This window comes from Chrysochloris asiatica, unplaced genomic scaffold (assembly GCF_000296735.1).
Source record: "Chrysochloris asiatica unplaced genomic scaffold, ChrAsi1.0 scaffold00123, whole genome shotgun sequence".
Classification (NCBI taxonomy): Eukaryota; Metazoa; Chordata; class Mammalia; order Afrosoricida; family Chrysochloridae; genus Chrysochloris; species Chrysochloris asiatica.
In genome coordinates, this window is record NW_006408641.1 from 6,735,931 (window position 1) to 6,759,974 (window position 24,044).

Genomic DNA, 24,044 nt, shown 5'->3' on the forward strand with positions numbered 1-24,044 from the left:
CCCATTGCCATCACATGCTGTTTCATCAAGTTCAGTGCTACCTATGAGAGCATATTTATACCTTGCATTAAATGTGAGGCTTCCCTTGTGTGTTATTCTTCCTCACCAGGATGGGTATATGGATATGGAAGGTCCTAATTTGTATTTCCAGGACTTTCCAACACTTCCAGCTTTGCTGTGTCAAACTCTTCACATGCCCAGCACACAAACCACTTCAGCCATCCATTGATTCCTCTATTCGGTCATCATCTGTCCAGCAAGTCTTGTGTACAAGGCACCATAATGGTGCTGGAGATCCAGTTCAAGACATTTTCAGGATATCTGGGGGAGTTTGAAATACAAATAGGCTCAGTTCTGGGTGATGTAGAGAAGCAGAAGAGGGCCCCCACTTCAGGGGAGAAGATATGTGGTAACAGGGAATACTCTACTATACTCCCAAAAGATGAGTAGGGATTAGTCATGTAAAGAGAGGAAGAAGAACTGTGCAGCCAGAGAAATGCATCACCCAATCTCTGAGTCAGAAAAGACAAGACTTGGTCTCACAGTTGCTGAGGGTCATGTCAAGGTATGATCTTGAAGTTCCCTCAGGAAAGCTGACTGACAGCAAGTCTTCGTGTGTCAGGAGTGAACTTTGGTATGTTCTGAGGACAGTAAGCTGGGAAGGAGAGCAACTTGGCCTGATTGTGTATCAAAGAACTGCCGTGTGAGTCAGGATTTCGGAGAAAGGCAAAGGCGGAAGACAATCAATGCTAGCCAAGGTGTCACTAAACCAAAAAGCCAAGCAACCAATAAAACCACTCCTCTAGGTGCTGCTCAAAGGTATGCCTGGCTATTGGGGTAACAATCAAGTAGGGAGGTCCTCTTCTACAGGTGGCTGGAAAGAATATCAGTAGGCCTAACACATGGATAATGAGAAAAGACTTATGGTCCATATGCATTTATCAGAACAATCAACTGAGAACCCATCTTCATCTTCATTCCCACAGCCTTTCTTGCCCTAGACTGCTCACTTATGGTCTCTACCTTGCGGCTCATTTCAACTGGGCTTTTCTTGGGTAGCAGTCAGTGAAGGCTAAGGAGGCAAGCTGAGTTAAGTGGATCTGGGATCACTTTCTACCTGTATCACCTGGAGCAAGTTACGTCACTTCTCTGAACCCTAGGTCTCACCTCCACAATAACATCAAACTTTCAGCATTGCTGTGAGGTTTAGAGATTGTTGTTGTTGTTGTTAAGAGATAGTGCTGGTAAAATGCCTGTCATAGAATAGATGCTTAACCTTCTGCAGGCTGTGTCCTGGCATTGATGCCCCAAACAGGGAGATAATTAGTGAGGGAAAGATTGGAGTGGGGAACTCTGGGAAAATGTTCTCTGCAGTCTTTTCTCTGGCTCTTCAAACTAACACGGTTCATCCTTAGGAAAAGAGTTGAATGAGTTGTGGCTTTTGCCTCTTCAGGATATTAAAAATAATTGTCATGGAGCTAACTTCTATTCGTGACAACCTTGTGTGTATCTGAGTAGGTAGAACTGTGTTCCATACGGTTTTCAGTGGACAGTTTTTCAGAAGTAGATCACCAGCCCTTTCTTCTGAGATGCTTCCAGGTAGACTTGAACCTTCAACATTTCCATTAACAATTGAACACTAATTATTTCCATTATCCATGGATATTAGACAATTATTAGAAATAATGTCAAATTTTTCACTACAAAGATAACTAGAGGTACAAATATGTCCAAAAAATTTATTCATTGAAAAAAACAACATACTGTATTATGTATATAATTTTATAATTGTAAAATTAAAAGGAAAGTGCCCAATTCTATCTGCATGTATATGGGTTTGAAATGTTCCATGAGTGAAAACAATGGGAGGAAACCCCTCAAAAAACACAGCTTCCTCAGGAAGTTAAGACCTCAAGAGGTTGAAGAAAAATTATGGATTCTTTTAAAGCTCCTCTATATTGTTTGGAAAAAATTATATTAAGTGTGTTTTACTTTCATAAAGAAAATTTCTAAAGAAAAAGAACCTGGAGATCTGCACATAAATTCCAGATCTACATGCTAAAATGTAATAAATTATTCAATTTCTCCAAGCTTTACTCATTGTTTATACAATAGGGACAATCCTCTTCTTCCTGGAGTTTTGAAACTTAAACATTTAAATTCATTAGTTCACTCAATAAAAACATACTGAGAGTCCACTATGGTGGTGAAGGTGGTGTCGGTTGGTTCTGACTCTTTGCAAGGCTGTAAATCTTTATGGGAGCAGAAAACCTCATCTTTCTCCTAAGGAACAGCTGGTTTCAAACTGCTGACCTTGAGGTTATCAACCCGACTCGTAATGACTATGCCAGCAGAGCTCCTTGAGAGTCCACTATAGACCAATCAATATAGTGAGCAGCATTCATCAACAGTGAGCAAGATCCATGCAATGCCCGCTCCTAAGAGCCTTACACTGTCACCTGGTCCAGTAAGCACAGATGAGTGACCTACAACAGAACCTCCTGCCTTGTAGGAATAAGCTGGGGAGAAAACTGGTAGGATGGGTCTTTGGTGTCTTCCTGTTCTACTCACACAAGTATGCTCCCTGGCATGGGTTGGAGCCACCAGCACTGTCTTCTCTGCTGCGTACATCTCTGCATGGGTTGTATTTCAGATCCCAAACCCAAGAAGAAATGTGGAGTGAACTGTTTTCTGGCTTTGATGACCATCTACCTGATTCTGCTCACTGTGGGCGTGGGGCTGCTGGTGATGGAAGGTAATGCATCCTTGGTCCCATTGGCTCCCTCTGGCTCTGACTAGATACGGTCGGTCCCTGGCACAGCACTCAGGTAGATTGGAGAGAGCCATGGCTGCCAGGCTTCCAGAACAGGGTTCACAGCACCTGGCAGTCACAGTGATGGGAGGGGGGGGCAAAGAAAAGGAAGTGTATATGTATGTGTGTGTGTATATGAGAGAAAGAGAGAAAGCCAGCACATATATGAGCTGAAATGTGCAGTGATTTCATAAGTGTTCTGCCACATTCATCTTACAGGAAGAAGTTGCATTGATCAGAGTGTTCACTTTAATATGATTTTACTGTTGAAGTCTTCCTGGTCCAAATGTTAAGAAAACAATTCCATCAGCAGACACTGAAGTCACTTAAGAACGTTTTGTGTAGTTGCTGTCAACACATATCACATGCATATTAAAGCCACACATGAGGACCTCTGGTACATACTTAGGGTAGACTAGCATATCACCTGCCTATCCATGCTAGTTGTCATGCATTCATGCCCAAAGCATGAACTAAAGTCTGAACTGCATGAAGCTTGGAGACTGTGACTGCAGGGGCCACATCAGTACAGTCATGCAGGACTGTTCTGGGGACATGTGATGGCTAGCCTGAGTGTGGAGTTCATCTGGTTAAGGTGCAGAAAAAGCTCTGTGCTCCTGTAAGTTTTCACAGTATGTGAAATCTGAGTTTCATATTCAGGACCTATAGAAGTTAGACACAAGAACATCAAGGATATATGCTCAAATGCCTCAAACTTCAAAAAGGGCCCTAAAGGAATGTTTGGGGGTGGGTGTCTAGTTCTGAACCTGCAGGAGCAGTTCCAGATCCTGAATTTGTATCTCCTCAATGACACACTGATTGCCAAGGACAGCCCGGCCTTCTCCCTGTTACAGTCATTGCACCGCCCACACCTGGCTGGAGGTGTGCCTCACAGATATAGACTACAAGACCTGCAGGCTCAGCTCTTACAAATCCAAAGCAGCCAGCAGCATCTACAACAACAAGTGGACAACTTCACTCAGAACCCAGGTTTGGCCCCTGCCCTCTGGGTAAAGTCTCCTCAGGGAATGGTGGGAAAGAAGGAGATGCTTGTTCCTAGGCAAGGTGTCCTGCTTGGACTTGAACCCCTTACCCTGTCAAGGGAGGCTTCCAACACCCTGACCTGGTCAGGTACTCAGGGGGCCAAGGCAGGGTGTGGGATTCCTATAGGACAGAACATGGTGGCTGCAGACCAGGATCTGGGAGACAGATTAAAAACCAAGGACCCTATCCAAACAAAGTATGATTCCTGAGGGCCTAAGGCTGAAGCAACTAGACATGGCTAGAGCAGAGTCTTGAAGTCCAGTACTTATCCAGAATGTTTAGGAGGCTGGATAAGACACAAAGCCTGGGCTGAGTCCTAGGATCACTTCCATGCATTGACACTTATGTAGACTGCTGACTGGAGAGAAAACAGTGCAGAGTCCTAAGCCAATTCAGACACTGTGGGGATCTTGGAGGTGAAAGGACAACTAGAACTGTTGCGTGGCAGCAGGCAGGCTTGGATGGTGGGGCTGCACTCTTTACTGAAACCTGAAAGAACTTAGCCCTGAGCTGATTTGGACAAAACTAGACTAGGGACCTATCTGCTCGGGCTTCACACTGTTCTTGGGAGCTCCAGGGTTCATTACTCTAAATTATCTGTATGACGTGATCTGGGACTGAGCACAGTGATGTCATGTCCAGGGTCCTGTTGGCCAGAGTAAGTCCTAGACACAGGGTCCAGGAGAGCAAGTCCCTCCAGAGTAGAGCCTGCAGCCTCCCCGTGATGAAAGTAGAGGCTGGGATGAAACTAAAGAAAGGCCTGACAGCTGTGGGCCAGATGGACAGCCAATGTCAAGGTCAGTGGACACTCCATGTGGACAAGTGTCGTTCCCTGCCTTGGAGTGTGCAGGAGTTAATTTTCCACCAACACGAGGAGGCCCTTCACATAACCTCAAGAACCTCCTAATTTGACTTCTCGGTTTTCTTTCAGTGTTTGGGATACTCAGGGCATCCCAATCTTCTTTCCAAAAATCTGTAGCTCTGAAGGACTGACAGCTCTTGGACTGTTAACCACAAGTTACAACTAAACATATGCTTCTTTCCAAGGGCACTTTCTTGTAAACATCTAGGAGTTAGGCTTCCTGTTGTTCAAACCCCAGCAATCTAAAGCCCTTGCTCCCCACATTGAGTGTGCTTGACCTTCAGTTATAGAACCTGGGTGCTCTCTGGGAGAGGCAAAGTCCTGATGCCTCCCACTCAGCCTTCATCTAATGTGCTTCTCTTGTAGAACTTTTCGGGGCCAAACGTGAACAAAGAATTCCAGGTAAGTTCACTTTCTCCAAGAACCATCCACTGCTTTAGCATAACTTCAGCCCCGGTGAAGGGACCCCTGGCTGTGCCATTTTGGGCTCCACATTTGACCCTAGGTTACCTTCCATTGGTTGTCACAGTCTCCTCCACTTGCACTGGTCCTCAGTCAGGTGTCCTGACCATGCTTGGACTCCTAGCTTCTCTGTCTTTACACAATTTTGCCTAAAATGGTTAATCCCTCCATCCCAACCCCAGTCACCTTCCAAGGCCAGTCCAAGTCCCATCCCCTGCCACACACACCCTCAGCTTCCCCCAGATGTCCTAGCTGCAAACAGAGGCCATTTCCTTTCAGCATATCTGATACTTAGTGATGATCTTCTGAAAGGAAATGTCCACTTTATCATGCATCATTTACATGGATGTGCGGCTTACTTCTTACAGAGGATGATTAGAACATGACAAGAGTGAAGTTGTGTTACACAATGGAAGGAGAAGGCTGTGGGGTCAGACTGACCTGAGTCTAATCCTAGGTCTGATGCTTACTAATTGTGAAGAGAATAATGGTAATTTTACTCACTTCAAAAAGCTGCTACAAGACTCAAGTGAGATGATGTCCAAAAAAATGTCTGGTCTAGCAGGTGCTTCCTGAGGACAGGGCCTGGTAGGGTGCTGCAGGGTAATGCACTGGACAACAAGGTTGGTTTGAATCTCAAAGTCAGCGGTTCAAGTTCACCAGCTGCTCCTCAGAAACACTTTACACGGTAACACCAACAACTCTTAGGAAAAAACTGTGACTTATTTGCGTTTCCTTGTTCCTCACCACATACACATAAGTGTGTGTATGCACACAGATACACATGCTTACACACATGTACATGTGTACTAGATGCATTTATACAACATGCACATGCACAACCACACACATACTCACTTCACTCACAATTATATTGCATTCAGTACAGCACAGTGATTGAATTTAACCCTAAAAACAAATGCACTTGAGATTTTTAGCATGGAATTCTTTGGTTCCATAATTTTTCAAGTGTGGCTTTGCACTCTATGTCCTCCTCTATAAGATAGAGTTAATAATACCACCTCATAGGATTGGTGTGAGGGCAAAAGAAATCAAATGTAAGACACATTGTCCAGCCCACATTCATGTTACTTGTTATTGTTATTTACGACTTCTTACTTGCTGCCATGTTTGCTGAAGTACTGTTATTACTCAGCCGGATTGACGCATGCTGGTTCCTCTGCTCCAAGGAGAGGTTATTCCAACAACTTTCATCACATTAATGACAGGGCCTATGTTTAAACTACTTCTCAACCGTAATCTTTAAAATCTGCTCATCACTTACCCCCAGCTGAACTTTCTAGGACCAGACACAGCCCATCTGCTCCCCAGCATGTCAAGCACACACACTCTCTTCCTCTGCACTAATATGTAAAAGATCTCCAATTCTTTCTCCACATCTCTCTCAGATTCTGTCTCTACTTCTCCCAGGACTTCATGCTCCTCTTTTGTGATATGAGGACAAGGAGCCCAGTCCCACCCACCCCTGGTAGAACGCATGTGGGAATCATTTGCGCTCCTGTCTACAAAACCATCTATTCAAGTTATAGCCATGATACTCCCATTTACCCAGAGCCTGTGCATGTATATTCCAAGATGGGGGTCAACTGCTACATTCACCCCATTTTATTGATAAAGTTGAGGCTCAAAGTGATGAAGTAACTTGCACCAGGTCTTAGAGTTAGAAGGGTGGTGTTAATATCTGCACCCAGTTCTGTCCGAGTCCATCTCTCATACAATTGTTTTGAGCTCTAGGCCATGAGCTTCTTGCAGGGAGTAGTTCTATCTTCTTGCACTTTAGATGCTGAGTGAGCCTTTGTTGAATGAATGGTCATGACAGTTAGTGAGTGACTTGTCACTCTGATGAGTTAGTGTTGTCTCTGCCCCTCTTCTTCAGGTCTCCCAGGTCAGAAGGGTGCCCCAGGCATCCCTGGAACCCCTGACCTGCTGGACCCACCAGCTGAGAAGGGAGCCAAGGGGGCTACAGGATATAATGGAGCCTCAAGTACAGGGTTCTGTCTCCTGGCTCTTTTAGTATGCTTCTCTTTGTACAGGCCACTTTCTGAATTTCCTTTTCCTTTCAGGTCCCCCAGGACCCCAAGGCCCACCAGGAATCAAAGGAGAGGCAGGTGAGAAGGGAATGAACAGCAAACTTTCTATAAGTGGTCCTGATGGGCCTGTGTGAGGGGCACCCATCATGTGGGGGGCCTTGGGTATGCTGAAGAGTGCCAGGAGTGCTGCTCATCAGGAGGGGCTGTGACAGCCGTAGGGCTGGGAGGGGCTGGAGGTGTGGTGTTCTTATTTTCCTCGTGATCTTCAGAGTCAAAGTGTAGCCAGAGTGCTCCTTGGAAGCCAGGATGGCCAGACTTCATCTCTCATACTTCAGTCACTGGAGAAGGATATCATGTTTGGTAGAGAGAGGAAGAGCCCCCCCCCGCCAGTGAAATAGACTGGCACAGTGGCAGCAGCAATGGGCTCAAACATGGCAGCGATTGTGAGGTTGGCCCAGGACTGGGCAGTGTTTGGTTCTGTTGTACACAGGGTCGCTATGAATCAGTACTGACTTGGTGGCACCTAACAACAACAACAGAGAAAAAGCAACTGAATGGGAATATTTGCAAGGAAAGGGAAATAAACAAAGTAACTATCTCCAAGATTATTAAGGAGTTTCTAAGCTTCCAGGCCACCGAGGCAGAAAACAACCCTAGTGACAGAAATGTCATAGATCCACAAAGCAAAGTTGCTAGGATAGAATTTTTTTTTTTTTTTTGAGGAATTGAATTTTGTAGAGAATTTAATAGAAAGGATCCCAAAGAGTCTATTGTTACAAGTCTCCAGCAGGAATTTGGAAGGGGACACAGAGGTTCGCCATGGAGTGGGGTAGGGGACTGGTGGGTGGGGAGAGTTTCTGGTGCAGAGAGAGCATGGTGTTCTGAAGAATACTTACATACTTGGCCCTACGATACACACGTGTACTTGGATACTGCTTACATATGTGTAACTCATACACACACACACACTTTTGCACACTCACGCCCACATCTGTGCATACCACACACAATCATTCTTGAACACACTCCTGAAAATACATATTCAGAGTTGTGCATGTACACACTAGCACTCATGCGTGTAGGCAAGCAAGCACACTCATGCCTGCACAGGCATCTTCACACGCACTCTTGTACACACACATAAACACACACACAGCAGGAAGCTGGCCCCAACCCTTCGAGAAGGGAATGGGTCTTCCTCCCTCCTCTTGTCTCCATAGAGAAAGGGAAAGCCTCCAAGATTCCGGCAACTCACCAGACCTGGTGCTCTGAGTCCCATTTGAGAAAACAAGCCAGCAACCTGACATGCTGCCTTCCAAAGCAGCTCCTCACTTTTTTGGAGCAGAGCCCCAAGTCTCCTCTTGTCTTCAACATCCCAGTGGCCATTTGTATCTGCCAGCTTTGATGACTCCCAACAATCCCACTCAACTTGGGCAACCCTTTCTTTAACCAGATAGTACCTGTAAACCAATGCCTACATCAAATTTTAAAAAGAAGGCTACAAAAAAAAAAGAAGGCTACAGTGGTCTCAATTGGGAGCATATTTTTCAGAGAACCATCTCTGGGCCTTTCCTTTCTACCCCAGCCCCCCACCCCACCTCCGGGTACCAATGGCACACTAAGGAAGAGCCACATAATTCAGAAACTCCCTGTAGGGCCTCTCTCTTAAACCCCCCACGATCATTCTATCCTCTCTTATCTCCTTTCTTACTCTCCCTCCTGGATCCCCCACTTCCCTTTACACTCAATATTTTGTTCTGGCCATCCCCCCTGGATCTGTCCATGATGCCTCCTATCCATACAGATACCTAGTACCCAGTATCTCCTCCACACCATAAGCCACAAGTCTTGTGCCATGTAGAAGAGGTCATCATTTCTGAATTCCATTCTTGTATGGAGTCCTGGTGTGGCGCATGAGTTAATGTGCCAGACTGCAAAGCCATTTGAACTGCAAGGTTGGTGGTTCAAGCTCACCAGCTACTCCTTGGAAATCCTATACAGGGTCGCTATGGGTCGGAATTGATTCAATGGCATCTAACAATAACCACATGGAGCATTAATTATACACATGTTAATTACTGGCCCATTTTACATCGGAAAACTTAAGTGACTTTTCCAAAGTCATCCAGACTGCTGGGTGCAGAGCTACAATTCAAACCAATGCTCCAGCCATCCTTCCACTACCATATAACATGTCATTCCTAGGCACTATTCCACCCTTGGGAACAGAGCCAACACTTCCTAAGAATGTCAGGGGCTCTGCTGTGTGCATGTGTGTTTGTGTGTGAGAGAGACTGAGAAACAAAAGGGAGACAGAGTGACAGACAGGGGGCGATCTCTCTGCTTTACTCTGAGGACAGGAACTGGGCTTAGTGTCTAGCATGTTGACTGATGGACCAGCACACAGTGACTGAACTCTCTTCTCCTTCTCCACAGGCCTCCAAGGACCTTCGGGTACTGCCGGGAAGCCAGGAGCCACTGGTAACTACACATTCTACATCACACTCAATGATATATCCCCTCTCCACAGCTCCACCCTGTCCCAAGTGAGTTAACACCTTCTCTACAGTCCTCTTGAGACTAATTTCTGAGAAGAAAGCAATTGGGTCCAAGAAACCTCATCAAGACGGTCCAAGACATGAGCCAAGACATTCCCTACTTCCTCTGGGACCCCTCTTGACATCTCCTCAGAATGCTCCCTGCCTCATTGACTAGGAACCTGTCCTCAGCAAGGACAGGAGGAATTCAGCTCACTAGCCTCTCTTTATAGGTGCACCTGGACCTCAAGGAGAGAAGGGCAGCAAAGGTGATGGAGGTCTCACTGGCCCAAAAGGGGAAAGTGGAGCTAAAGGAGACAGAGGAGAGAGGGGCCTCCAAGGTAAGGTGGAGGTGAGGGTATTGTGCTGGCTGGGAGATGCACTCACTCTGTATGTAAGAGCTACTCAGTGTACACAGAGGGCAGGGCAGGATTTGTCTGCAGATGTCCTAGGGGCCCCAGATGTGTGTCTTTGACAATTGAGCCCTTAGCAGGGACACATCAACCACCCTAAGATATTTGGGGGGAAAAAAAAAAAAAAAAGCTAGTTTGTGTGGTTCCCAGCAGAAGAATGAAGACCATTTATGTGCTGAGGTAAGAGAAGAAGGATGGTTTAAGAATGGGTTGGCCTGAGATGAAATCATGAGAGCCTACTTACTGAGGCCACAGAATTATTTTTTTGTAGTGCTGAAGAGAGGATTCCTACATCAGGCAAATGTTTGGACAGCTGACTGCCAAGGATTGTTACAAAGCTGACACCTGGCAGTTCTGTCTGCAGATGGGGGAAGGAATTCCAGGATTTCTTCAGGCTCCGCCAGCCCAAGAGAAAGGGCTGCCATCCAAGTCTTTGTCCTCCAGCACTTTGCCCTCTGAGCCAGAGACATTCTGTCTCGCATCCCACGCTCACTCGAAGCCACAAGGAGGTCATAGTGCCTACACCCTAAGTCATATATGGAAATGCTCTGGTCAGCCTGAGGAAATGGACAGTTTCAGTTCTTCAGAAATCAGGACTCTACCCTTCCCTCTTTCCAAATTTCCTCTCCTAAGTTCTCTGCTTGCCCAACCACCTTTCAGTATATGAACTCTACAAAGCCATGTAAACCGTGGCTTTGGCACCATAGTTCTACTCTCAGGGGATGAGTCTTTCCCAGGGAATGAACCTACTCTCCTTACTGCTCCTTTTAGCTCTGATTGGACAGTTCTGAAGTCAGAAGGAACCATGACACCATGGTTGGAGCTAGAGCCCAGAGCTTTCACTGATATGTTCCTGCTTTCCTTCCCAAGGTTGTCTCCTTTGATAGGGGCATAGAAGTTATAACACAGATGCTGGCCCAGCCCTTCATAGAGACGAGAAAGCAGTGGGCATAATTTGATGGTTGTGGCCAAGAACTATAGGGCAACAACAATGTCTGTTGTTATTGTTGTTAGCTACCATGTGGCAGTCTGGTTGTGTAAACCCTATGGGGTCAGTTCTAGTCTTTCCTATAGGGTCACTATGAGTGGGAATTAACTTGATGGCAGTGGATTTTGACAATTAGACAGTTGTGATCCATAAGGTTTTCATTGACTGATTTTTTGGAAGATTGCCAGACTTTTCTTCCTAACCTATCTTAGTCTGGAACCTGCACTACAACCTGCTAACCGTGTTTGCTGGTGTTTGAACTACTGATGGCGTAGTCTCATTGTAGCATCACATAAACATGCAAGTCCCTACACTACATCAAATTGACAGACAGGTAGCAGAACAAATTCCTACAAGGAAATAATTCCCAGTCTCTCAGAATAAGTGTCATTTGATCCTTCTCCCCAGTGGCCAAGCACTGGCCTCCAACTATAACTATGCCCTTTATGGTTGTATTGTCTCCCATCAAACAGCCAGCATTCTTCAACTATCCAAATCATCTCCAAGCATCTCATTCTCAAGCCTTGCACCTAACTTTACTTAGATGTCTTCCAAGTTTAGATGCAGAAACTTTTGTAAGCATTTGCTCCTGTCCCTTTTGTATTCAGACCATTTTTCTCCTTTTCTACTTAGCTGGGGAGAAGTTTGCCATCATTCTAGATTCCTCTACACTTCATATGTTCTAAAAATGTTAGAATGAAGCAAAAAATGCATCTTAACCAGTTTGATGGCCTAAGGGCATAGTGTGGCTGGGGAGGGACATGCAAACCACTCGAAAACCAAACTTGAAGTTTTTGTAGAAAGGAGTTGCTCAGTCTTGCCCTGTGCAGAGCTTCCCTCAACTGGGATGCACTGAGCAGTGGTACCAAAGGAGGAGGGAGTAAGAGAGAACTGAGGAGAGAACAGATTGGGATGTACCTCGAATGCTAATGATGATAAGTGGACATTTTGAAACCTTAGGAACAGGTGAAGTCTGTGTCTGAACCACAGGCAGAAAAAAATACAAGATGCTGGAATATGTCTGTCTCTCAATCAATTTCTCAGTGCTTCTATCCTCTTTAATATTTGGGATCTGTTTTTCTGGAAACTTCAGATTTGAGTTTAGGAGGCTTTAAAAACAAATTCCAAAAATGCAAACACTAAAATGAACCTGGGGTGGTGCTGTAGGCTACTCACCATACTGCTAACCGCAATGTTGGCAGTTCAAACTCACCAGCCACTCCTCGGAAACTTTATACATGGTCGCTATGAGTCTTAACAACAACAACAATGACCCTGGCCACACTGATTGAGTCTGAGGTGTGGTCCGTCTCCAAGGGAGCAGGGTGCTGAGTGGAGCGCTGAGAGTCTGACTCTGGGACCTTTGGCTGACCATGTTGCTATTGCCAGTCATGCCCATCACCTCATCACCTCTTCATGTGTGGATGTCTTGATTCTGGGGCAAGGGGCGTAACACCACTTTTAGGCATCATAAGAAGGCTCAAGGAGATTCGATTTTGGAATTTGGGTGGGATTGGGGTGTCAGAGTTGGATACCCATGTTGGGTGTGTTTCTCCCCATACCTGACTGTGACTCTTTGACTTTTCAGGCACCAAAGGGGACGTGGGTATGAAAGGAGATGTGGGGGCCATGGGACCCCATGGAAACCCTGGGATGAAAGGTGACACTGGGAAACCAGGCCCACCAGGTAAGAGGACACACAATCTCAGACACAATGACCTGTAAGTATCACAGTTTTCTGACCAACTGAGCCAGAAGAAAAGCAAAAGTCCCTAAAAATTCTTCTTCCTCTTAAGGTGCGGCTGGATATCCTGGAATCAAAGGTGATGAAGGTAAGAACTGTGGGCATCTGGGCATCCTTCTAACTACCATTTCCCTAGCAATATCATCTTTTGGCACCACCATCTTTTATCCGCATCATGTTAACCTAGAGAGATTCTTACCAGCATTTGGAGTTTCTATAAACCTGGTCCCACCCTGACACCCAGAGGTGTCATTAGTGGGTATTCCTTACTCAATCCACAAGTCCCAAACTCTGTAGCAGTGAATGGAAGAGACTAATAAATTGCTAGTATCCCTACAATTTGCCTCCCACTAATTGAGCTAGTTCATGGTTTCTAAAGAGAAATATTTTTAAAGTTACTAAGAAGACAGGTAAGGTGTTGGGAGGTTCTTGCCTCAGTGTTGGGAATTGGGGCCAGATCCAATTGCTGCTTAACTTTCAGGACAACAAGGAGTGAGAGGTCTTCCAGGTCCTCCAGGCCTGGTGGGACTCACAGGTGCGAAGGGAGAGCCTGGCCGCGCTGGTCTCAATGGGCTAATAGGTGAGTTGCTTGGCCCTGAGGTGGGTGAGGAGAAATGCTTGAAGACCCACCTATCCCAGCTCTTATGCTCACTGTGGCATCTCTTTTCCAGGACCACCAGGGAATCCAGGGAGTCCAGGAGCTGCAGGTGTAAAAGGAAGCAAAGGGGACACAGGTACAGAGGTGGGGTGGGGTGGGTGGGGTTGCTGGAGTCCAGGATGGACATTAGAAGAAGGCAAAGGGTCTCAGGTGTTCTGGACTCTAAGGTTCTCTGGTGCTTCAGAAAGAAATTCTTCTGCTGAGGTGCCCCAATCCCAGGCTCTAAAACGCTTTCTTTTGCTGTTCAACACTCCTGCCAGACCTCAAATGCCAAGACCAAATCTCCAGTGTTAAGGAAAAGAGCTGGACACTCACCTATACTCTCTCCTCATCTCTCAGTGGTTTGCATGGTCTCCACTCTCTCCTACAGGCTCAAAACACTATCTTGCACATATTCCCAGAAGGCTGAGTCACACTAACTAAACTGACAGAGAGTAAACCATAAATCATGTGCTAACCTTGTCCACTCACCGAGTATATCCTGGGCACCTGTAATATGCTCAAATGGGCAAGAAACTTTAGGATACTGTGTTGATCCCCAGTTCCTGCACTCAGACATAAGGCTAGTGCAGGAGACAGACAGATGGTCTCAGGCTGTGTCCGGCACACTCTATTGTAGGCATTTGCATGGAGGACTGCCCATGCCACTCAGGTCAGGAGGGATTTGGTAGGTGAGGACAGAGTTTTGGGAAAAAGTTATCTGCTGAACAGTCCAGTCAGACCCCTTTCTGTGAAGGAGTATAGGATCACCGTTGTTGCAGACAACTGGATCCCCTCATTCCTTGCAGCAAGACAGTCCCATAGCAGGGCAGGTCCTGCCCAGTTCTAATTGATGAACTGATTGATTGGTTGGTTCATTCATTCTTTAAGCAAGTGTTACTTTGTTCTTAGATGTTTCAGACACAGAGAGTTGCCAAATGTGTCCAAGTCGTAGAGGTCGAGAAAAGGCAGACTAATGCAGGGATGGTGTGAGACCTTGACCTGAATCTTGATGTATTAGTGGACATTGACCAGGTGGTGGTGACGGGAAGTCTGGAGAGTGAGAACAGAGCTGGAAACTCCTGGGGGAGTGAGGGGTAACTCTATGAAGGCTGTGTCCCTGAAGTCTGGGGTGTAGGGGAAGGTCAGGAACTATGCCAGTTCCTGGTAGGCCTTGCTTGGACTTTGGATCTGTGAGCTCTGGGGTTTTTCTAAATGCTGTCAGAAGCCATAGACTGTACAGTCCCTCCTACACCTTCTCTTTGTCCTTTCCATCTGTCTAGTCTCACTGTGTGTGTGTGCAATGGTCCCATGTAGATGGCACTGGAAGGCCACTAGCAAGATTTTGCCTTGTGGAAGGTTTCATCTGGGTAGAGTGGCCAGATTCCCTTGTCTTGTAGGCTAATTCTAATCTTATTCTTCCACCTTCCCTTGTCCCAGATCTTAAGGTCCATCTGTCTTTGGGACCTGAAACTCTCTTACCCCTGTGTTTTCTGCTTGGTTTCATAGGGTTGATGGCTGTCATCCCTGTTAAAAGTAGGCAATTCTTCCATTGCCAAATAATGGTTTTTGACTAAGCAAGAATACTGTTGGTAAATCAGGATTTTATCCACAAGGCACACTGTGCCCACTACGTCTCCCAGTATCTGAAGGTAGGGAATTTTGCTCTGCACTCTACGTCTTGGGCTTGCATAATGAGAGCAGCTTCCAATCGTCACCATGTTACCCAAGTTCATATGGCATTCTGAAGTCACAGGTTAATGAGCTTTTGGAGAGGTTGGATTTGACAAATTCTGAACTGGCAGAAGGGGTGGTGGTGGTGGATGAAAGCCAGGTCGTGTCATGATGGGACATTATGTAGACTCATCAATTTCAGGACATAGGTATTCCCCAAACCAAAGGCTCTATAGTGTTTATCCAGTTTGGGTTATATCAAGCCAGGTTTTCAAACTCATGCATTTCCCATTTTGTAAATAAAATCATTAATCTCTCAAAAGGCTTTCTAACGGTTTTAATGAAAACCGAGAAGAGGCATGAGTTGGCTTAACCTAGATAACAGCTAGACCTTATTATTATGAAATAATTATAAAAGTAAAAGGTCATGATTCTTCTTCTGGCCAGGCACTATTTGAACTTGCCCCCGGTATTTTATTTCACCTATCAGTGCACCAGCAAAGTGAGCTTCATCATCCTCACTGTTTATATCTGAAGAAGGAAAGGTTCAGAGAGAGCAAACCCCTTTGCTCAAGGCCTCGTGGCTAGCATACGGGATTTAGCCCCAAAGTTTTATTCCAAAATCTATACTTTTCCAGATTTTGTTGTACAAAAAACACAGAGTATATGATTGAAGAGAAGTTAGAATTGCCCTCAGTTTCAACCTGGACCTTACAAAGTACCTCACAATAGCTAGATAAATCTTGGCCCAATCACCAAACTGCCTACGTTTGTGGGCAGTCACTTCCCCAACTCAGGTAGAATGTGTCACCTTTCTTGCAGTTCTTGAGAGAGAGGAGCCGTCTTAGGTTAAAGGTGACAAGTAGGGAATTCCTTCTATTCTCCTGTTGTATTCTGACTCCTGGTAACCCAATAGGACAGAGTATAATTGCCCGCACAGAGTTTCCCAGACTGTCAACTTTATGGGTGCAGACACCAGGTATTTTACCCCATGGACAGGCTGGCAGATTTGAACACCCAACCCATTAGCAGCTGAACATTTAACCATTGCACTACTAGGGTTTCTTCTTTTCTATTGTTGTTGTGAAGTACCGTCGAGTTGGTTCCGACCCATAGCGACCCTGTATAGGGTTTCTGAGAAGCGACTGGTGAGCTTGAACCACCAACCTTGTAGTTCATACGGCTTTGCAGTCTGGCGCATTAACTCACAGCGCCACACCAGGACTCCTATTTTCTATTGGGAAGATGAAATTCAGTTTATTAAGTATGTCACTAAAAGCAGAACGTTTTCCAATGGTAATTTCCTTAATCTGTTAGAAACAGGATTTTGCTAAACTTCCCCAAATGTATCAGTTTTCTCAGTTTATTAAGTATGTCACTCAAAGCAGAACTTTTTCCAATGGTAATTTCCTTCATCTGTTAGAAACAGGATTTTGCAGAACTTCCCCAAATTTATCAGTTTTCTGACCTTTGCTCCTTCAAATGATTACAAAAGAATAAATTAATTTTTGTTTTGAATACCTCAGCCACTTTGAAAAGTAAAATTTGTTTGGCAATGAGGAATGACTCCACTTGACCCTGTTGATCATGGTATTTCTCTTTCCTACCACTTCTACTAGATTTAATGATTCAGATGCAGCCAAAAAGTATAAGTGTCAAAAGGGATCTGAAATTTTACATCTAAATGACCCTTCATGTCTAAAATAGAACACAACTCTGACAGTTCTGTCCTTTTATCTTCTCTTGTGTCAAGAGCAAAGTGCAAGAACTCAAAATGATTTTAAATCTGTATTTTCAGATGTTTTATTTGTAAAATAATCCATAAAAGTCATTACCTAGTGCTGCTATAACACAAATCCAACACATGGCAGCTTTAACACACAAGTTCAGATTCATGGTGTTGTCTCTCTGAAGACTGCCATAGTAAGTTATATGATTGTCTGATTCAAAATGACCAATACTAGTCCAGTTTAGCTCACTAATGCCCAGTATATCAATCTATATGCATTTCATTTCATTTGTGATGACATTCAATTTTCCTACATCAAACTTTGTACATTCCACATTCTGATTATAAATAGATGTTTGCAGCTATTTCTTCTAATTTTGAATTGTACCCCATCAACAAATGAAGGTCCTGAAAGTTTTGTTCCAGTTGTGCCATTAAGGTCAACTCTACTTTGAGGAGGCAGCTCTTCCCTAGACTTTGAGTGCCTTCCAACCTGAGGCATTTATCTTTTGGCACTATATCTGACAATCTTCTGCTGTTATTCATAAAGTTATCAGTGGCTAACCATTCAGAAGAAGTCTGCCACTCCTTCTTCCTAGTCTGTTTTAGTTTGTAAGCTCCACTGAACCCTGTCCACAGCCATGTGTGACCCTGCTGGTATTTAAAACATTGGTGCCATAGCATCTAGCATCACAGCAACATGCAAGCCACCACAGTATGACAAAACGACAGAGGAGTGGTGGAGAGATGTGTTTATAAAAATCCCAATTATATGCCCCCTTACCCACTTTCTTGGAGTCCTGGTGTGGCGCTGTGGGTTAATGCACCAGACTGCAAAGCCATTTGAACTGCAAGGTCAGTGGTTCAAGCTCACCAGCTGCTCCTCAGAAACCCTATACAGGGTCACTATGGGTCGGAAGTGACTCGATAGCACTTCACAACAACAACAACCCATGTTCTTTTCTCTTGCCACACAGCACAATTTGTCAATTTTTATGTGAATCCAAATTTTTTTCACAGAATCCTGGTGTGCTGCTGTGGACTAATGCTCTGGACTGCAAAGTCAGTTTGAACCACAAGGTCGGTGGTTCAAGCTCACCAGTCACTCCTTGGGAACCCTATACAGGGTTGCTATGGGTTGGAACAGACTCAATGGCACTTAACAACAATAACATTTTTTTTTTTTTCAGGTGGCACTCACCTGTAAGTCAGGATAGCATTTAAGGAAGTTTCCTAATATGCTAGAATGCCATAAACTTAATTCAGCGTCAGGAGACTTGACCCTCTAGTCAGACTAGCCACTAGCCACTGACTACCTGAGTGACTATGGACAAGCATTTATTGTTCTGGGCTTTTATCTTCTCTGTGAGTTGTGAGCGGCCGTCTAGATACACTCAGGTACCTACTACTGCACTCTGCTTGATAGAAACGATTTGCCCTTGGAGCAGGATCAGTATAAGATTTTCATCAGAGCACCAGCTAAACACTAAGCAATGCAAAGGCATGTTGGGGGAGACATCATCTCTCTAAATAAAACCCTTACAAATAAATACTTTGAGCCCCCTCAGCTCAGTGAATTTGTGAATACCCAGGGGAAGTAAGTTTGTTAAGAGAGAAATACCAGCATCAATTTTCTTTATAAAATGCATCTCTAGGTCTTATTTTTCAGCAATTTCTTACTGCAATGTGCAGGAGCGAATCCAGTTAGGGTGCTTGATTTGCAGTAAAGTAATCCCCAGACTCTGGATGGATTGTTAGTGAGCCACTCAGTGAGTGGTGGTTGGTGGTGGTTATGTGACTCATAGCAACCCTGTACAAGGTTTCCGAGGCTGTAAATCTTTACGGGATCAAGTCAATATAGGTACTTCAAATCAGGAGACCATGGTGTTGTTAAACCAACAGATTCCAGAGTGAACTAGCAGACAGCTGAGGGCAGAATGGGTTTCCATGAAAGTTTGAGTATGAAGATAGATAGGTAAAGGGAAGGAAGGAAAAAAAGAAAAGAAGTCAGGAAGGGCAGAAGGAAGGTTGGAAGAATCCTTTCCATTAGAACTATAAATGGAATAATCATGAATTATTCTAGTTATTATTATTGCTTTTTCTGGACTTGGGTAGGAACCTTCAGCCACCTCTGAGGACCAGATAAGGAGACCTTGGTGGTACAGTGGTTAAGCACTTGGCTGTTAACACTAAGGTCAGTGGTTCAAACCCACCAGCCGCTCTGCAGGAGAAAGATCTGTAAAGATGACAGCCTTGGGACCTCTATGATGCAGTGCCACTCTGTCTTATAGGGCCGCTGTGAGTCAGAATTAACTTGATGTCGACAGGTTTGGTTTTATTGGTTTGCGAGGACTGCGCTGAAATAAGTCAACAAATATTTATGGGGTATCTACTGTGAGTGAGGGTCCCCAAAGTACCTTGTAACCACTGAGTCCCTCCACAGTATTTTGAAAAATTTATTTCAAAAGTATCTCCTGGTTATCTTCCAATAAAATGGAGCATCAAAGAATAGGATTGCAGTTAGATTCCAAGGCAGGTGACCATTGGATAGAGAAGGCCAGTCGGTGGGTGTGGGGTCCGTCTAAGCCAAATAGGCCTCCACTACATTTCTACTTCACCCCAATTCACCACTGTAGATCCCCATTCATCTACAGCTTGTCTCCTTTTATTCTCTACTAAAGAACCTTTCAACAATCCTGGAGAACCAATGTATCTTTCTGGCTGCATTAATCAGACAAAAGGTAGAGGTTGTCTAAGATTAAAAGTGTATAATATCTAAGTTTTATTATCTTCTCCCTCATGCCCCCTTTTTTTGTTGTTGTTTTGATCTTAGGACTTCAAGGACAGCCAGGAACCAAAGGAGAATCAGGAGTTCCAGGTAAAGAGCTGGCTTCATTTTAATTTCTCAGAATAAACACCGGAGAGTCTGGCACACTCAGAGGGCAGCGCTTAGTGACTGAATGTTCAGGTGTATGACCTCCCCACTACACCCCAAATTGTCATGCCCAAACCCATTTGAAGCTCATACTTTAAGATCCTGTCACTCGAACCTGGAAAACTAGTTTTCCTTTGGAAAACTAGCCCCTCACCGTGATGAGGAAGAAGAGAATGTCAGGGGAGCTGGACATGCACCTGGGTCTCCGGGTTGTGCAGCTAGCCCCACAGAGCTCCTGAGCTCCCTCTCCCGTGCCCACTGTGGTGGGAAGTTCTGCTTTTCTAAATCTGCTGTGATCTATATTTGCCTCTTCTGTGGTCCCTCAGGAGTTACTGTGTGGTGCAAACAATTCATATACTCAGCTACCAACCAAAAGGTTAGAGGTTTGAGTCCACTCAGAAGCACCAGAGAAGAAAGTGATTTATTTAAAAAATATCAGTCACTGGAAACCCTGTGGCACACATTAGTCTGACACAGATGGGACCCTATGGCAACTGGTTTGATTTGGTTTGGTTTGGTGGACCCTCCAGCCTCTTCTCCCCCTGCCTGTTCCTTCTAGCTAGGCTGATATTATCATCCTTGTTTCCTGAGCCCTGGCTAACAGTTGGTTACTGATCTTGTACTTTTTCCAGTCTTTCAACAGCCTTTCCCCAGTTGAGTGCTAAAGCATCATTTCTTAGACAATTTGAACACATTTTTGTTCTCATCAGCTCGATGTTTTTGTTATTTTATTAAATGAGAATTTAACACCTAGAAACGTTCTAGTATATTCTCTCAACATGTCTAGGACTTCCACACAATAAATGTTAGATGAATATCAACCACCTCTGGAATCCTGCTGGCTCTTCACCTGCCTGGTCTCCATCAGCACTGAGCAGGGAGTCACATCATCCACTTAGCTGGACCAAAGACAGGCTGAACATTCAACCTACCCATTCGTGGGGGAGTCAGGGGGATCTAGATTTTAAGGCCAGTTCACTGGATAAGCAGCAAGGCCTTTGGATTCTCCTTGGGAAATCAGAGCAGAGTGCCTGATGGAGGTGGTCTCTCTCCTGTCCAGGTCTTACAGGCATGAAGGGACAAAAGGGAAACACAGGACTGACAGGCCCCAAGGGTGAACCTGGACAGGTTGGCCAGAAAGGAAACCCAGGAATGAAAGGTAAGTGCTGTTTCTGGCTTGTGGTTTCATAGGAGAGGCCCTATTCTTAAGGGTACAAGGATTTTCAGAACCCAGGCAGGTAGAAGTTCCAGGATTCAGCTGACAGTACCCTGGGCACTGAGAACACAGACGTGAATAGAGCACAGCCCTGGAGCTCAGAGAGATCGTTGAATGGACTTGTAAATGCCAACAGTTTCAATACGTGATTGGATCTTTTCATGAAAGAGATGCTTCCATACCAACCTGCCTGGAGAGCATGTGACTTTGTGGCTTAGTGGTAGAATTCTCCTCTTCCACACCAATACGCAGCTGTCTGTTAACGGTGCTTTTCATGTCGTTGTGATGCTGAATAAGCTTTAGCAGAGCTTCCAGATTAAGAAAAAATAGGAAGAAAGGCCGGTGGTCTACTTGTAAAAAATCAGTCAGTAAAATGTGATCACAACATCCAATCCTTTTGTATATGAGATCATCACGAGTTGGGGGCCAATTTGGCAGCAGCTAAGAATGACAATCTAACTTAGCTAAAGTGCTACTGTAGCTAAGGCAATTTTTTTTTCTCAATTGTAGTCCAGGGCAGACCCAGTCCCTAAGATACCAGTTGCCCTGGCAAAGCTGGCTTCTTCCCACCTGTCCTAGGCTGGGTTCTTTACAGAAGCAAAACCAGTGAAGTTATAACTGTAAAGAGAAGTTTGGATCAAGGAAATGGCTCATACAGTTGTAGAAGTGGTCAGTCCCAAGTCCATGGGTAAGGTGTCAGGTGGGAGGTTTCTGACTCATTTTGTTACAGGGCTGATGAGTCAAGATTGGCAGGTCAGATGATAGGCAGGCATGTCTGGCAGGTAAGAAGGCAGGCTGCTGCCAACTCCCAGGATTAGCAGGTCACTGACTCAAGTCCAAAGAACCAGAGATTGGAGGATGAGCTAAATGCAAGATCAATACCCAGCAGAGAGCAAGTAAGCCTTACCTGAGCTTCCAATATATTAGAAGCAGGTTACACCTCCATGGAAGCTTCCCATCAATCGATTGTCTGCTCATGGCAGACCTCAGCATAGAGTTGATTACATTATATTACATCTCTTCATGGGGGATAACTCCATCTCAACTGCCAAACCACTGAGGATCCTGGCCCAGTCAAGATGACACGAAACCTTAACTGTTAGACAACCCCTTCCACCATCCTCCTCACTGCTGGCAAAGGAAGCCAAGGGACCACTAGGCTTGGTTTCCTTTACATTGTGGGTTTTGTTTTTTCTTCTCATGACAGGATCTTCTGGGCAGCAAGGAATAAAGGGAGAAAAAGGTCAAAAAGGTAATTGCTATTCCTATTTTTAATTGGTGATTTAAAGTCAATTCTGTACTTGGAAATTGTGTGTTTGAGGAAGATGTCCTGGGTCTCAAAGACATTTCTTATTTGCAGGGAAAGCTAATGGGTTGACCCTTGAATAAAGTTACCCATGGCATACAGCCACAGTGCAATAGTGTTCCCTCTGTCCTTCCTGCCACCTGTCTGCCTGCATGCTTGCTTCCTTCTTTCCCTCCCTCCCCCTCTTTCTATCTGTCCCTTTCCCTCCTTCATCCTTCCATTCTCTCTCCTTCATTTCCTTGGTGGCTTCATTTCTTCCTCAGGTTTTCTTTTTTCCTTCACAAGACATGGAAGACTAGTATGTTGGCCTGTACCGCATGCCCCAGAGGCAGCACTCCTCTGACATCCCACCACAGACCTAGGTGTGTAGAGTCTACCTTGGAGGTTGAGTTGGTGCAGTGATGGGGGATCTTCCAGACTCTGAGGAAAACAAAGGAGCACTAGTCTAAGATCCAGCTCAGGCTTCTTTTTCTTCAGAGTAAGAAGAAAATATCTGTACGAAGACCAAGCCCTAGGTGGTTGCCTTCCCTCTCATGCGTGCTTCCTCACCCAGGTGAGTCCCAACAACTTGTAAGGATCATTGGTACTGCGACTCGAGGACGTGCTGAAGTCTACTACAATGGCCTCTGGGGGACCATCTGTGATGATGACTGGGACAGTTTGGATGCCACCGTCTTCTGCCGCATGCTAGGTTACTCCTCAGGGATAGCGCTTTTCAACGGAGCACAAGGTAAGTGAGTCATTGCCAAGGACTTCTTTAAGTTGCTGAGTTGGCCCACTCTCACTAGTAGGGTACTGAGACTTTGCTTGTGAATGGCTCAGAGTGGTTGTGGTTCAACAGAGCATTGATTCAAGCAACTGGAAAGTACTGCAGCTCAGGGATCCAGGCCACCCCAGCAGAATGATGTCTTAATTTCTCCATCAGTGATAACAGAGGCTTGAGTTCTGGCCTAGGCTAATGTCTGTGAAAATCTGGGACCACTTTGTGAGAGATGGTCTTCCAAATGACAGTTGGAGTGGGGCCTAGAAGAATGGATGCAGGCTATCTGGGAAGTCAAAGCATGAGCTGCCAAGCATCTTTGCTGTGGCCATCAGTAAGGAGAAGGTGGGGAGAGACACCCACAAAAGACAGTAAAATCAGTGTGGGGAAGCTATACTGGAATGCTAGAGACTTGACCTTATGTCTTTCAGCAAAAAATTCCAACTTTCAACAAAGAAGTTCATAAGCCATGAAAGCTGATGTACAGGGACAGACAATAGACTGGCTTTTCCTGTCTCCATTCCCTAAATGCTCTTTGCCCCTGCCCCACCCCAAAGCACATTTCTGATTTTTAATCTGTGTCCTTTAAAATGCACCTTTTTCCTTCATAAACCTGTTGATCATATGATAATCAAATTCTTGATCTGAAACCAATTCTATCAGAAAGAAGGGGGCTTGAGGGAGGTGGAATGCCCTCGAGCAGAGGTATGACATAGTGAAAAAGGTGTGAAAGCAAAAAGAGAGACAGCAATCATGAATGAGCAGGGAAGAAACTGATAACAGCGACCGCAAGGAGGCGTTTTCAAATAGTGCATGGATTAAGTATTAAAAATTTGGATGGAGGAGAACAAACAAGATGGCGGATCGGATGGAC

The 24,044-nt window shown here is 45.0% G+C and overlaps 1 protein-coding gene across 1 annotated transcript in view; it reads left to right on the forward strand.

Annotated features, from left to right (window-relative positions):
- The first annotated feature begins 282 nt into the window (after window positions 1-282).
- The window catches only part of MARCO (macrophage receptor with collagenous structure), a 27,593-nt gene continuing 3,831 nt past the window's right edge, over window positions 283-24,044 (forward strand). The window contains exons 1-16 of the mRNA XM_006868741.1: window positions 283-409; window positions 2,654-2,755; window positions 3,572-3,802; window positions 5,085-5,120; window positions 7,078-7,185; window positions 7,265-7,309; window positions 9,668-9,712; window positions 10,002-10,109; window positions 12,758-12,856; window positions 12,966-13,001; window positions 13,395-13,493; window positions 13,585-13,647; window positions 19,787-19,831; window positions 20,949-21,047; window positions 22,312-22,356; window positions 22,964-23,140. Coding sequence (XP_006868803.1) covers window positions 283-409; window positions 2,654-2,755; window positions 3,572-3,802; window positions 5,085-5,120; window positions 7,078-7,185; window positions 7,265-7,309; window positions 9,668-9,712; window positions 10,002-10,109; window positions 12,758-12,856; window positions 12,966-13,001; window positions 13,395-13,493; window positions 13,585-13,647; window positions 19,787-19,831; window positions 20,949-21,047; window positions 22,312-22,356; window positions 22,964-23,140 — 1,465 coding nt within the window. The remainder of the gene's footprint in view (window positions 410-2,653; window positions 2,756-3,571; window positions 3,803-5,084; window positions 5,121-7,077; window positions 7,186-7,264; window positions 7,310-9,667; window positions 9,713-10,001; window positions 10,110-12,757; window positions 12,857-12,965; window positions 13,002-13,394; window positions 13,494-13,584; window positions 13,648-19,786; window positions 19,832-20,948; window positions 21,048-22,311; window positions 22,357-22,963; window positions 23,141-24,044) is intronic.